Source organism: Acanthochromis polyacanthus, chromosome 16 (genome assembly GCF_021347895.1).
Source record: "Acanthochromis polyacanthus isolate Apoly-LR-REF ecotype Palm Island chromosome 16, KAUST_Apoly_ChrSc, whole genome shotgun sequence".
NCBI lineage: Eukaryota > Metazoa > Chordata > Actinopteri > Pomacentridae > Acanthochromis > Acanthochromis polyacanthus.
In genome coordinates, this window is record NC_067128.1 from 9,211,113 (window position 1) to 9,224,095 (window position 12,983).

Below are 12,983 nucleotides of genomic sequence, written 5' to 3' on the forward strand. Positions count from 1 at the left end.
CCCGATCCAAACCAGACAATAATTGATCTGCAGCGAACAGACTGGCAGTGCAGAATGGGATCAGCAGCTGGGGCAGGTAAAACTACTTGAGCTGGAACAGGAAGTACATCCTCTACTGGACCTTTTTGTTGATTGTGTCTGTGTTGCGTGTCCATGCTAATATTTCAGTAGCACTGAAATAATTTGGGAGAAAATCAAAATAAACAGTTTCAATATATGTAATTGCAGAACTTTTTGTGACATAATTGACAGTTATCATAGCCGACATTTTTGCTGTTTTCAGGACTAAAATCAACATGGCCGCCTATAACCAAACACAAATTCTCCAAAAATATTATATACATAATTGAGTAAAATTGAAATTGACTCACACAGTACTTTATATTAAATAACTTAGAAAGCCTTGGAGTCTTGCCAATCTTTTCTTCAGGAGAAAATGACATCATGTGGAGCAGGTCATGTGATCTGTAATCAACACACTTCCTGGAGAGCTGTTTTTGTAATGGGAAACTTAGTTGAAAGTGATTTCTCAGACACAGATACACTTTGGTATTTTCCGTGTAAAAATTGATATATTGCCAAAAAATAAATATCTGTCATGATTATCTCAACTAAATAAAAATAACACAATCAGAAAGTTTTTGAATAAGCTCATTTTATTATTGTTTAGCTAATTAGAAGGCGGTTGTTATCAAATTCAGACAGTTATTTAGTCGACATTGTAGTGATATCCAGTCATTTTTTTAGTAATAAGTGATTGTTTCCATAATAAATAATTATTGAATTTGTAAAAATATGATCAGAATGAACAAAAAAACATTCATTTTTTTAAACTTTTAATAAAGATGTATGCACGATATATCCCATGGACATCAAAAGTCCCTTAATTACACTCAACAAAAATATAAATGCAACACTTTTGTTTTTGCTCCCATTTTTATGAGATGAACTCAAAGATCTAAAACTTTTTCCACATACACAATATCACCATTTCTCTCAAATATTGTTCACAAATCTGTCTAAATCTGTGATAGTGAGCAGTTCTCCTTTGCTGAGATAATCCGTCCCACCTCACAGGTGTGCCATATCAAGATGCTGATTAGACACCATGATTAGTGCACAGGTGTGCCTTAGACTGCCCACAATAAAAGGCCACTCTGAAAGGTGCAGTTGGGATGGATTATCTCAGCAAAGGAGAAGTGCTCACTATCACAGATTGTGAACAATATTTGAGAGAAATGGTGATATTGTGTACGTGGAAGAAGTTTTAGATCTTTGAGTTCATCTCATAAAAAATGGGAACAGAAACAAAAGCGTTGCGTTTATATTTTTGAGTGTATATGTTGACCCAGCCTGTTATGATTTAAATACGCTCTGAATTTGTTTACTTAAGCAAACTTCTTGTGTACATATTCTATTTATATTTTAAAAAATTACATTTTAATAGAAAATTGGCATAGATGGTGCATCTTTTCCTTGTTTACTCTAAATTTACATGAATACCACTCAGACTTGTTTATAATTTTTAAAATAATATCACTGCAGTCATGTCTTGCTAGTGAACTTTGATTACTTCCACTGGTCCCGGTGGTTGTGTGTTGTTCGCTGTTGTGTGTTTAGTATTGCTCCTCGCGGATGCAGAAGTTTGCGGATCAATCGGGAGGCTCCAGCCACGTGACGTCACCGCCGCTGCTGTGAGAGAGCGCACGGGGTGTAGCTCCCCATCATCCGTTAGCAGCTAGCAGGCTAACAGTAGCTCCGGTCAGCTATGGTCCTCCACCGCCGTCTCCTTCCTGAAACAAACAACCGCTCGCAATGACTCACCTCGCTGAGAGCACACTGCCACCATGGGCACCGCTCGGCTTTCACACGCTAGCTGGATTTGCGCTGGTGCAGCGGAGCGAGGTAAGAGGTCATGGAGGTTTGCTCCCTATACGGGTATCCACTGGAAAACATGCTAGTTAGCTTGATTACTGGACCACCGTAGCCGCCGCAGTGAACACCGTCAACCAGTGACATTAGCTCCTTAACGGCTTATCTCTTCTAGCGCCCGGTTTATGGCTGTTCATGACCCGCAATTGCCGCTGCGCTATGCTAGCCGTGTTGTGCTTTGGCTCTGATTCAAACAAACCGATTGATGCTAGTAGCTATCTTCAGACCCATCAGCTAGCACTGGTTAGCGTCTTATTTGAGCCTTGGAGACGTGAGGTGGAGCTAACGTTTGAAAGCATTTACATGCCCCACATGTTTCTGTCCGGCGCAGGAAAGATGCAGGCAGATCAGCGGCTTCTCTGCTGCAGACTCAGCAGCATGCTGTGTGCAGTGTTATGAAAGTGGATATGTAAATGTACTCCCTGTTTTTCAGTGAGGGGCTTTCGACACTGATGCCAGGTGCAGGCTGCAGCTGAGAGCACTCAGGATGAGTGGGGCTGGAGAGCACACAGACATCCTGTCAGTGGCAGACGTAGTCAGGGACAGATGGAAAGTGGTAAGTGTCACTGAAATAGGGGGAAATCACAAAATCATGTCAATTCACTGAGAGTGCAGAGTGCACCGTTTCTAAATGAATCTTCTTTTCAGGTAAGGAAAATAGGCGGAGGAGGGTTTGGGGAGATCTACGAGGTTCTGGATCAGCTGAGCCAGGCCACCGTTGCCTTGAAGGTCGAGTCTGCTCAGCAACCCAAACAGGTTCTGAAGATGGAGGTGGCTGTGCTGAAGAAGCTTCAGGGTGAGTGGTGCTGTCCCGTTGTCACTGACAGCAGCTGAAGTGGGGAAAAAGACACTTTGTGGCAGTTTAGTTGATGATGGACTAACAATAACGCTCCTTACAAGCATGTTGCACACACTGCCTGCAAGAGCGACTGGTGTTTTTTCCATGAAGGCCAGTGTTTTATAACATAAAAAATAATTAGTTTGTTTGATGATATGAGCAATGATGATCTTTGTTTTAGTCAGAGTGGTCAACCATGAAATTAATGAATGAATGAGGGGTTTATAGTATATGTAGTTTAGTGATGCAACTGCTGAATTACTCCACTTGTGATTTTTATTTTTTGGCATTGTCAGAGTGGTGAGGCTGCCATTAGTAAATGCTTTACTGTTGAGTAATCTGTTAATTTTATTTTGAAAAAAAATATTATACAATGCTGCAACTCAGTATGAAATGCAAACAAATGTTTAGATATTAAAGTGCAAAACTGTATCATTAGAGAAGCAACTCAAGCATGTCAAAAATTAATTAAAAAGAGGGCACCATTTAAGTCAGTAGTGCAGCTTGGTTAGAAATCCAAGTTTCTGTTAAACCCTTAGAAATGAATCGATATTTAAAAATTGTTATCAACTCATTCCGCCATCCGTGTCACTAATTATGCTGACTGATTGATTTTGACATTTGTCCTGCATTTATTCCTAAACATTATTTTTGACATACAAACATTTGACAGACAAGTATTTTGTCTGTTATTAACCACAAGGGCCAACAGTGCTCAACCTGTCTACCAACAAATATTTTTTGCCAGGCAAAGACCATGTTTGTCGCTTTGTGGGCTGTGGCAGGAATGACCGATTCAACTACGTCGTGATGGAACTCCAGGTAAGAACATCCTTACTAGAATATTTCCTTTGCCTCCACATCTGTCTGCATCATGTGTGTGACACGCAACGCTGATTTCCTGTTTAAAGGGGAGGAATCTGGCAGATTTGCGCAGAACAATGACCCGCGGCACCTTTTCCGTCTCCACAACTTTAAGACTGGGCAAGCAGATTTTGGAGGCCATTGAAAGCATTCATTCTGTGGGTTTTCTGCACCGGGACATTAAACCAGTAAGTTGATCTATATGCCAGATGTAACCTTTTTTACATGCGTGTAATCACTTTTAACTGCACGTCGCGGTTATTTTTTGTAAAACATCATGCGACCAGCTATTAAGCTCACTTGTCTCTGTTCAAATTGCAGTCAAACTTTGCGATGGGGAGACTAGCCAGTACCTGCAGATGCTGCTATATGCTTGATTTCGGTTTGGCCCGTCAGTTTACCACCTCCAGCCAGGAAGTCCGTCCAGTAAGTGCTCTCTGCCAACCTCTCTAAAGCATTGTTTTGGCTTTCAATCAACTTATTCTTTTGTTGTGAAGTGCAGTTTGTCAGCTACTGAAGGCTTTATCGAGCATAGGAGTGTCTGACCTAAGCATGTCATCAAGGAACATCAGTGGAAGGGATTCCTCAACATTCAGAACTGAAATCTAATCTCAGACTGAAACAGTTAGTTCAGTTTACTTATGGGCAGTAGTTAGAAACATAATCAGATGTTGTTTTGGGCCGGTAAAGCTGGTATAAAGTGCAGAGAGTGTTTTATGAGTTTGTTACTTTGAATTGGCACTTGTTTGCCAATCTGCTAAATTTCTGTTCTCTTTCAGCCTCGTCCTGTGGCAGGTTTCAGAGGAACTGTGCGTTATGCTTCAATCAATGCTCACAAAAATAAGGTGAGCTTAAACCATAGATATGTACTCAGTTGTGCTGTCTCTTTTTTTATTCCCAGCCACCATCGTACTTATGTTGTCATAGCAGCATCTGTTACTTTATAGACATAACTGATTTAACAATGCATAGTAAAAACCTCATACTTACACCTCAAGTAATGCGCTCCATCTGGAGGTGTGTTTCAGTTTTGAAGCATTTTGCTGCCTAAATTCTCCTGTGAATGAAGGAACTGTGCTCTTAATGATAAACTGCCATCACAATCCCTCTTGTAGTTAATTCCTATTTTACCTGTTACCTCAGTTATTGTTGTGTGTCCTAATCTGCAGGAAATGGGTCGCCATGACGACCTGTGGTCTCTCTTCTATATGCTGGTTGAGTTCATGGTTGGTCAGCTTCCCTGGAGAAAAATTAAAGACAAAGTATGTGCCTCCGTAGCTTCCTCTGTATAGATTTGTAACATGTAGCAAAGTTCACTCATTTATTTTTCTCCTCTATTCCCAGGAACAAGTAGGAAATCTAAAAGAGACATATGACCATCGACTCATGCTGAAGCACCTTCCTTCAGAGTTCAGTACCTTCCTGGATCATATCTTGACTTTGGACTACTTCACTAAGCCTGACTATCAGGTCGGCCATCTCGTTTGTCATATTTCGCAGGGACTGTTTATTCCTCTCCAGTTGTCAAATGCTGATGCATGCTGTTTTCTTTTCTCTGTGACAGCTCCTGATGTCAGTGTTTGAGAATGCCATGAAGAGCCACAATGTGCTGGAGAATGACCCTTATGACTGGGAGAAATGTGATTCAGAGGATATGCTGACCATCACTGCCGCAGCAACCACTGCTCAGCAACTCACTCGTCTCACGCCAGCATACCTGGGGTATTTACAGCTAAAGAAAACTCTTTCTGTTGATGATAAGTCTTTCACTTAATTGCTGTGAGCTTGTTGTTGCAGTTCCACTTAGTCTATTCAAATTTCCTTTACACTCTGTTGGATAGGTGTTCAAATATATAGCTGCAGCTTTTTTTAGACTGGATTTCTGCACAGTCAGAGATCCCAGAGAAATCGCTGCTCTAAATTGTGCTGTAGAAACGAGCTGCAGGGTGACCTTCCCTCTCTTCCACAGCATGGCCAATGCTTCAGTGCTGCCGGGCGAGCTGCAGAGAGAGAACACTGAGGATGTCCTGCAAGGGGAGCGCCTCAGTGATGCTGACAACTGCCCCCCCATCCCCACACCGACCACCCCTGGTGGAGATGTATGGGAAGAGATGGACCGTAACCGAAACCATAAACACGCACAACCAATGATCAGGAAGGTCAGGGAACTGTAGATTGCTGTATGATGGTTTGAGCTTCTTCCGTGATAGTGTTGTTATGTAACTGTGTCTCTTTTTTGCAATGAGATGCATAGTTTACTTACAGTGCAGTGGATACATTCAGAAATTTAACACTTTTGCTTTTCCTTGAGATACCACAGTGGCTAAGACCTCTCCAACCTCTGTGAATACTTACGCTTTTCCTGTTCTTGAATACAAACCACTGCTGTCACGGACTGTGTGTCCAACACTGTTGTAAAGAGTATAAAGTAGAGGACAAAATTGGACTGCCTGCCTATCTTTTCAAACAAATGGCTGGGGTTCAACCACATTGTTTCAGTGTTTTGAGGCTTGTGATTATTTGTTCTTCTCAGGTGGTGAGTGAGGATGAGCACAGTCAGAATCAAGGGAACCAGAGTCCCAACACTGGCTCCATGCAGAGTTCGCCTCGACGAGTGCGATCGGAGACCATGTTTTTGGAACGAGCTGCACCGCTGCTCCGGAGGATGAGACACAGCCAGAGCCTGGCATTCGAAAAGAGGCTCGCACCCGAACCAAAGCCCACCATCGAACGTTTCCTTGAAGCCTAGTTAGTACATCACACAAATGAAATGTAGAACTTTTAGCATTATGTGTGTATGAGGAGAGCCTCTATTACACAGAAACTAACTGTAATGTTCATCATGTCTTCTTTTAGCTTGGGTAAACAGCGTCCTGTCCTGTCTCATGTTGGGGAGAAATGCATTCCTGAGAAGTCTCATGGGCAGCAGACACCTTCTTGCAATGACGAGCACTCTGGCACAGCAACACCCGACCAAGAGGAGGGCGCAGCAAGCAGCGGCTTTGTTGCCGTAAACTTCAGTCCTGTGCCCCACGAGGGAGACTCTCAGGAGTGGGTGATGCTGGAGCTCGAACAAGGCAGCGGTTCTGGAGGGAGCAAGCCTCAAGCAGAAGCCCTGCAAGAGGACAAACCAGGGACCCACACTACTGCTGAAACTGAGAACCACTCCTCTGAGCCGCAGGATGGTCAGAACACTGCAGTGCCCAGCAGCCCTGTACTGTCGCAGATGGCCATGCCAGGCACGTGGCTACTGGGCCACAGGAGGCTACCAGGGATGTTGGGACAAATGCCTTCAGTCATGATGGGAAGATCCCAGATGGACCAGGTAGGAGTAACGAGAATTTAGTTGTAAATGAGCTGAGAGCAGCAGTGTGAAATTACCTTTACAAAGCAGTTAACTCAAGGTCAACTACATGCAGAGGTTGCTCGGTTTCCATGCAAATGTAGATGTCAAAGCTTTTTAGAATTCCATGTCCTCTAGTCTTCATGTTAACGGAGGTGCATTTTAGAGATTGTTTTCAGGTGTGAGGCTCTGTTCAGCAAGTGTTGGTGCTACGGAGTTTGAAGCAGACCAGATAACGGCACATAAAATGACTTTCCTAGTTGAAGCAGCTTTTACTGAAAGTATGGAATGCTGAGTGTTCATCAACACCAAACTTCTAAAACTGTGGTTGTCATGTCTCCATGAAAGTATTTTGTTATTGTGGCTTGGGGTGTGAAATAGCCTATTACAGGATTATATTGTAGAAATACAGCCAGCAGCATCTCTCTATGATCTTCTACCACGCTTTTGTGAGCTCACATTGCCACTTGTCAGTTATAAATCATAGTCTGGCTGCAGATAGATGGTAAAAGGTGTAGGTTCCTTATTGTTTGGTGATGCAGGTTATTGACAGCCAGGGGAGGATCTGCTCTGTCTGTTCCCTGCATTTATTTGAGTGAGAGTGACAGAGACGAGACAATAAGGTGGCAGGTGGACACGTTCAAGCCTATTGCACACTATATTTCTGGAACTTATTTCTAACTTAGCTGAACCACTGCTTTATGTTTTTTTTTTTAACCAGACCCAAACCTGTGGTAGTCTCTTTAAAGCTTAGCTGAAGCTGCTGGAATTCTCAGACCTCCAGGACATCCTGTTGCCTTTCTGCATCCGTCCCCCGAGCCTCATCTTCTATTTGATTTAGCTCCTCGTCTGTGAACTCAGCAATAAGGCTAACCATTAAATGAAATTACCCTCGTATGATTTATAGAATGGGCCAGTAGGGTAATCTGCCCTTGCATTTAACTGTGTAGTTTCAGAGTCAAGCTCACACATGTAAACAAACTGTTGTGCAGCGGGTAAATACAAAGGAGACAGGTCAGCCACAAACTAGGATACTTCATACGATACAGTGTGTGTGACTAAAAAAGATCATGAAACAGGGGTTTAAACTTTCTCCTCGTGCTATTGACTTATACATGAAATGTCAATGTTTGAATTATTCATTTTCAGATAAAATTAGAATAGAATTTGCTGAATATTTAGACAATTAATTGCTTAGAAGATGAGCACAACATGAAACGTCAACTATTCCTTTAAACAGTTTTTTTTTTAGTGACCTTAAGGTGCTGAAATGTGACTAATTGCTGGGTTTTTTTCTTAACATGTTGAATGTTTGGGGTTTTGGACAACTATGTGAACAGATGAAAGCGTTTGATGTTTGATATGTGTAATTTAGGACGGGCATTTTCGGTTTTATGACAACAGAGAAAAAGATTGGTAGTTACAGCATTTGGAAATGAATGCAATTTCATTCAATTGATACTCATTTCGCAACATTTCAAAAAAGAATTGCAAGATCAAGGAGCTTTTTTACCTTCTAATAATCATTTAACTGTCTCAGTCCTCCAGCTGTGCCCTGCAGTCACCTGTACAGGAGAAAAGTGATGCTATACCACTAGAGGCGCCATCTGGTAAACCTGAAGAACTCGCAGAGGAAATCATAAAAGATGGAGAGAGGTTGGACTTGGCTCCAGTACCAAGCCCAGCCAAAGGCCCCACATCTCACCTGACCAATGACAGAGACCCAGAGAGCGATTCTGGTCTGCCTGATCGCTCCTCAGAGCCAAATCAGCAGCCTCAAGCTGACACAGGAGGAGGTGCGATGGAGAGCACCGTCACCGTGTCCTCCTCTCCACCCCCAGCTCTGCTCAGGCGAAGAGACTCTCCCTCGTCACCAAGACTGAGTCGCATCCCTGTGCGAGACCCCAGCAACCCTCTGGACTCTCCCAGCAGGGACCTCAACTTGGAGAGGCGTCACCGCTGGAGCAGCCCTGTCCCCGGCTCCCCCACCCACTCGCCTTCTCCTTCGCTGTCCTGTGACAACCTGCCGGGCGCTCTGCCGAGAGACAGGCTCTCCTCAGAGCGGGGCTCCCGGTCCGACTGTGGAGGAGAAGATCCTCTGTCCCTGTCCTCGTCTTCAGGTAGTAGAAGTAAGATCCCTCGTCCGGTGAGCGCCACGTTTATACCGGAGCTGCTCACGAGCAGGTTTCTGCCTCGACCGCCACCTGGGAAACCACCCATCCGCCCCTGTGTGGACAACAGGTATGTGTCCTGCACAGCGAAGGTGTTGCACTGTACTTCAGTCTCTCACAATTAAACGAGGACATTTGCCAGTTTATTAGATAGTAGGTATGTTATTTATGGTTATTTGCAGGTTCAGTAAATGTGTTTTAATACAGCGGCAAACACTTGTAGCTATTTTATCAGACAAAGTTGTCATTTTAATAAAAGCTGAGTCATTATTTGTCCTTTTTCTGTCATGCTAGTGAAAAAAAGCCCATTTTAAAGCAACAGGAGTTGAACCTAAATGCTTTGCAGTTAAAGTAAGAAAACACAATGACTAAAAGACACGTGTAAATCCAAATAAATAGTAATAAAAGATACAACACAATAAAAGATGAGGTCTGTGTCAAGCTGCGACAAGCAAACCTAGTTTTATGCTAATCTCTAGCAGCAAATACTTTTCCACGCTCCAGCAGGGCCCAATGTAGGAGTCATTATGACCATGCTGAGAATATGGAGGCGTGCAGGTTTAGAAGCTGCAGGATCCATCTTGTTCCATTACTCCCTGAAGATATTAAAACCTTTCTGGCTTCAAAAAAGTGGAAGTATGAATGAAATGCATTTCATTTTCTGTGATTGCTTCAAAATCAAAGTCCCCCTCAGGCGTACGTAGGCAGTCTGAATGGGCATGATGCCACAATGAAGAAGTGAATGCAGAATGTAAATGAAATGAGGAGTTAATGCTGACAAAATGAGATTCTCTTCTCGTTTCTTTTCCCCAGACGGCGGAGGCTGAGGGTCCGTGCCAGCAGCACCAGTGACGCAGACTTCCTGGCCAGTCTGACCCAGCTGATGCAGGACCGTGGTGGGATGCTCTTCAGCCCTCCTCCTCGCCCTCGCAGCTCCTCCTCCTCCCTGCAGCGCTCCCTAAGCTCCTCCCCGTCCCGCCAGGAGCTCCGCGAGGGCGGCGTGCTGCAGGGACGCAGCCGCTCTCCGTCCAGTTTCTCGGGCTCCCCTCCTCCTCGGCACGCTCACCCGCAAGACAGGCCCGCGGGTCAGGGCCAGTGGGGCCACGTCTCCAGAGGAAGAGGTCTGATCTACGAGGGCAAAGGCTCCGGCAAAGTGACTCGATGACTGTATTTTCACACTGACTGACCGATCCGGATCCTGCAACTGTGTAGCGAGAGGCTGCCTCACATCCAGTCCCTGATAGCATGTGTAAATGCGGTATTTACTCAAGGGAATGTACTGTATGTAATGTAAAATGTATGATAAATTGTATTTATTTATTTATTCATTTGTTGGATGTGTCTCACGAAAATACGTGACATTATGGCTTGTTACCTGCAGCTGGAAAACGTTGAGAAAATGTTGAGATTGCCAACTCTTACCTCTCATTTCACTCCTCTCTTAACACTCCATGTAGGCCTACTACGAGACCAAAAAGATCTTGTTTAATACTTGAGGGATGTAAAAATAACGCTAACTGTAGATATGTACCATTAGAAAAATGGTATACACTAATAGAAACCATGTAATCACCTTAAGAACACTATAATAGTAAATAATACCACGAGCAGTATACCGACATCAGCATTCATGTACAGAACCAGGGCATGCAGTCCCATATTGACCTCACTCCTGTAAAACTGCTAGATTAATTATAGTATGTAACCATGAATTGATCATTTTCGGCATATCACGGTGTAGTAGTGTGCTTTTACTTTGCTAAAATATATTTGTCATGCAAAAGGCATCAGCATATTAGAATGTACATGTCAAGTGCACTCATACTTAAGTATTGTAAACGTGCATGAGTGTCATTGCAAATGATTTTTTTTATTTATTTGTACAATTGGCTAAAGAAAGCATCTGTATTTTTATTGAACTGCTTCTGATCAAAATACATCGTAGTAGAGAGCAGCAGACTTGCATTTTTGTTTCCCATGAAAACAAAAACAGTGAAAGCTCATGCTGAAACACGGTTTAGGTTTACGCTCATATGTCATTTTAATGTATATTAAAGATACACTGAAGAGACACGACGTTAAATCTACCTGTCTAGTACTGTGTAGGTCATGAACAGAAAACCTCTGGGGGGGTCTTTGGGGTTTCAGGGCTTTCATGGATGCGGCTTGTTGCCAGTCCTGTGGACGCTCAATTAAATTGGGATCTGAAGATTCAACACCTTGGGCTCTTGGTCGTGTTCCTCCAGCCATTTATAAACACTTTTAATGATGTGGTTTAACACTGTCCTGCAGGAGGAGGCTGCTCCTGTCTGATAGTGCTGCTGCCTTCTACCTAACAGTGCTCATGGAAAACATTGGAAGTTTCCCTCTTACATGGCTTTTCAACACTGAGTCATGGTCAATTTAATGTGGCTTTTTAATGTGTTCTTTGGTGTCAAATTGAAAACAGTTTTCTCCAAAGTAATGTGAATTAATTAAAAATGTAAAATAAGTGATTTTGTAACTATTCAACCCTTATGAAGTGATAGAATGTGTCTCGGGTGATTCTAGTATAAAGACACATGTATCTAAAAGGTCCAGCCACTGATGAATCAGTACTCCTGGTTATAAATACACTATAAAGACAAAAGAACGCTCCACACAACTTTGCAAAAATGTTACAAAAAAATCACAGATCAGAAGATGGATCCAAGACAGTTTCCAAGTCACTGAGTATCCCTTGGAGTACAATTAAATCCAACTTTATTTAGAAGTGGACGGCTAGTGCATGAGGCCACCAAGACACCTATGACTCCTCTGACACGTGTCACTTTAAAGGGGATGAATATGCAATCACTTACTTTACAGATTATAAATTATTGACATTACTATGTAAAAATCTGTTTTCACAAAAATGTAAAGTCTTGTCAAATTGACTGCGATTCAATCCTGAAAAGATACGAAAAGGGAAAAACTTACTTTTTCTCAGTACTGTCATCTGAAACAACATCCACATGAATCCCAAGGTTTCCAAGCAGAACACTGTGTTGTAATGAGATCGTCAACGTCAACTCGCTTCACCTGATCAGTGAAAGTAAACTGAATAAAAGACAGACCTCAAAAATAGCACTCTGGTCACACATGCTGTAGTTTTCATCATGCTTAAATGTTAGTTCACTTAAACTCTTTCACTATATCCTTACTTGTCCCAAACGGTGCTGATAGGTTGCCCAGCTTTTCACTAATTTCTGGTACCACTTCAGTATAATCATCAAAAATGGCTGTATGCAGTTTTGTTTTATTAGAATTTGATCATATGGAGGGTATGGTGTCAACCTTAGCAGCACTGTCGTACTCAGATAAAAGGGAAAACACACTCAGATGTTGAAGTAGTGTATTTTCTGAAACTCTTTTCCCGAGAGCCATCCCTTGTCAGTTTGTGCTGAAGCAGCTGCATTCAGTGACAGACACCTCTGCAGCACAAGAGACTGCTGACGAGCTGGTGGCTGAATGTTTTGGTGGGGATGCAGATGACAACAGCAACATAAAAGCTCCATCGTTTGTGTTCTCTGAGATTTACACGTGGAAGAAGACAACGTGTAAGCAGCGGTCAGGCCAAGGTAAATGACGGGACATTAAAGAAAGTGTAGACATGAGCAAAAATGACTACATTTTTTTTCTGCATAAAGGTAGATTAATCATCCTGTGGGCTGCCTTTTGTTGCCTTCACATTTCCTTAAGATCAGGGATTCCAAACTTATTTTGGTTTAGGGGCCACATTCAACCCAATTTGATCTCAAGTGGGCCAGACCAGTAAAATCATAACATAATAACCTATAAATAACCACAACTCAAA

At 42.7% G+C, this 12,983-nt stretch overlaps 1 protein-coding gene across 1 annotated transcript; it reads left to right on the forward strand.

Moving 5' to 3' along the window:
* The first annotated feature begins 1,647 nt into the window (after positions 1-1,647).
* On the forward strand, positions 1,648-11,364 carry ttbk2b (tau tubulin kinase 2b). Its single transcript, XM_022207397.2, has 15 exons — positions 1,648-1,905; positions 2,366-2,488; positions 2,581-2,728; positions 3,519-3,592; positions 3,682-3,822; positions 3,956-4,060; positions 4,414-4,479; positions 4,804-4,896; positions 4,979-5,104; positions 5,199-5,356; positions 5,604-5,793; positions 6,168-6,382; positions 6,491-6,959; positions 8,518-9,218; positions 9,962-11,364. The coding sequence occupies exons 2-15, from the start codon at positions 2,420-2,422 to the stop codon at positions 10,311-10,313; spliced, it is 2,907 nt and encodes a 968-aa protein (XP_022063089.2). The 5' UTR covers positions 1,648-1,905; positions 2,366-2,419; the 3' UTR covers positions 10,314-11,364.
* Positions 11,365-12,983: the final 1,619 nt, after the last annotated feature.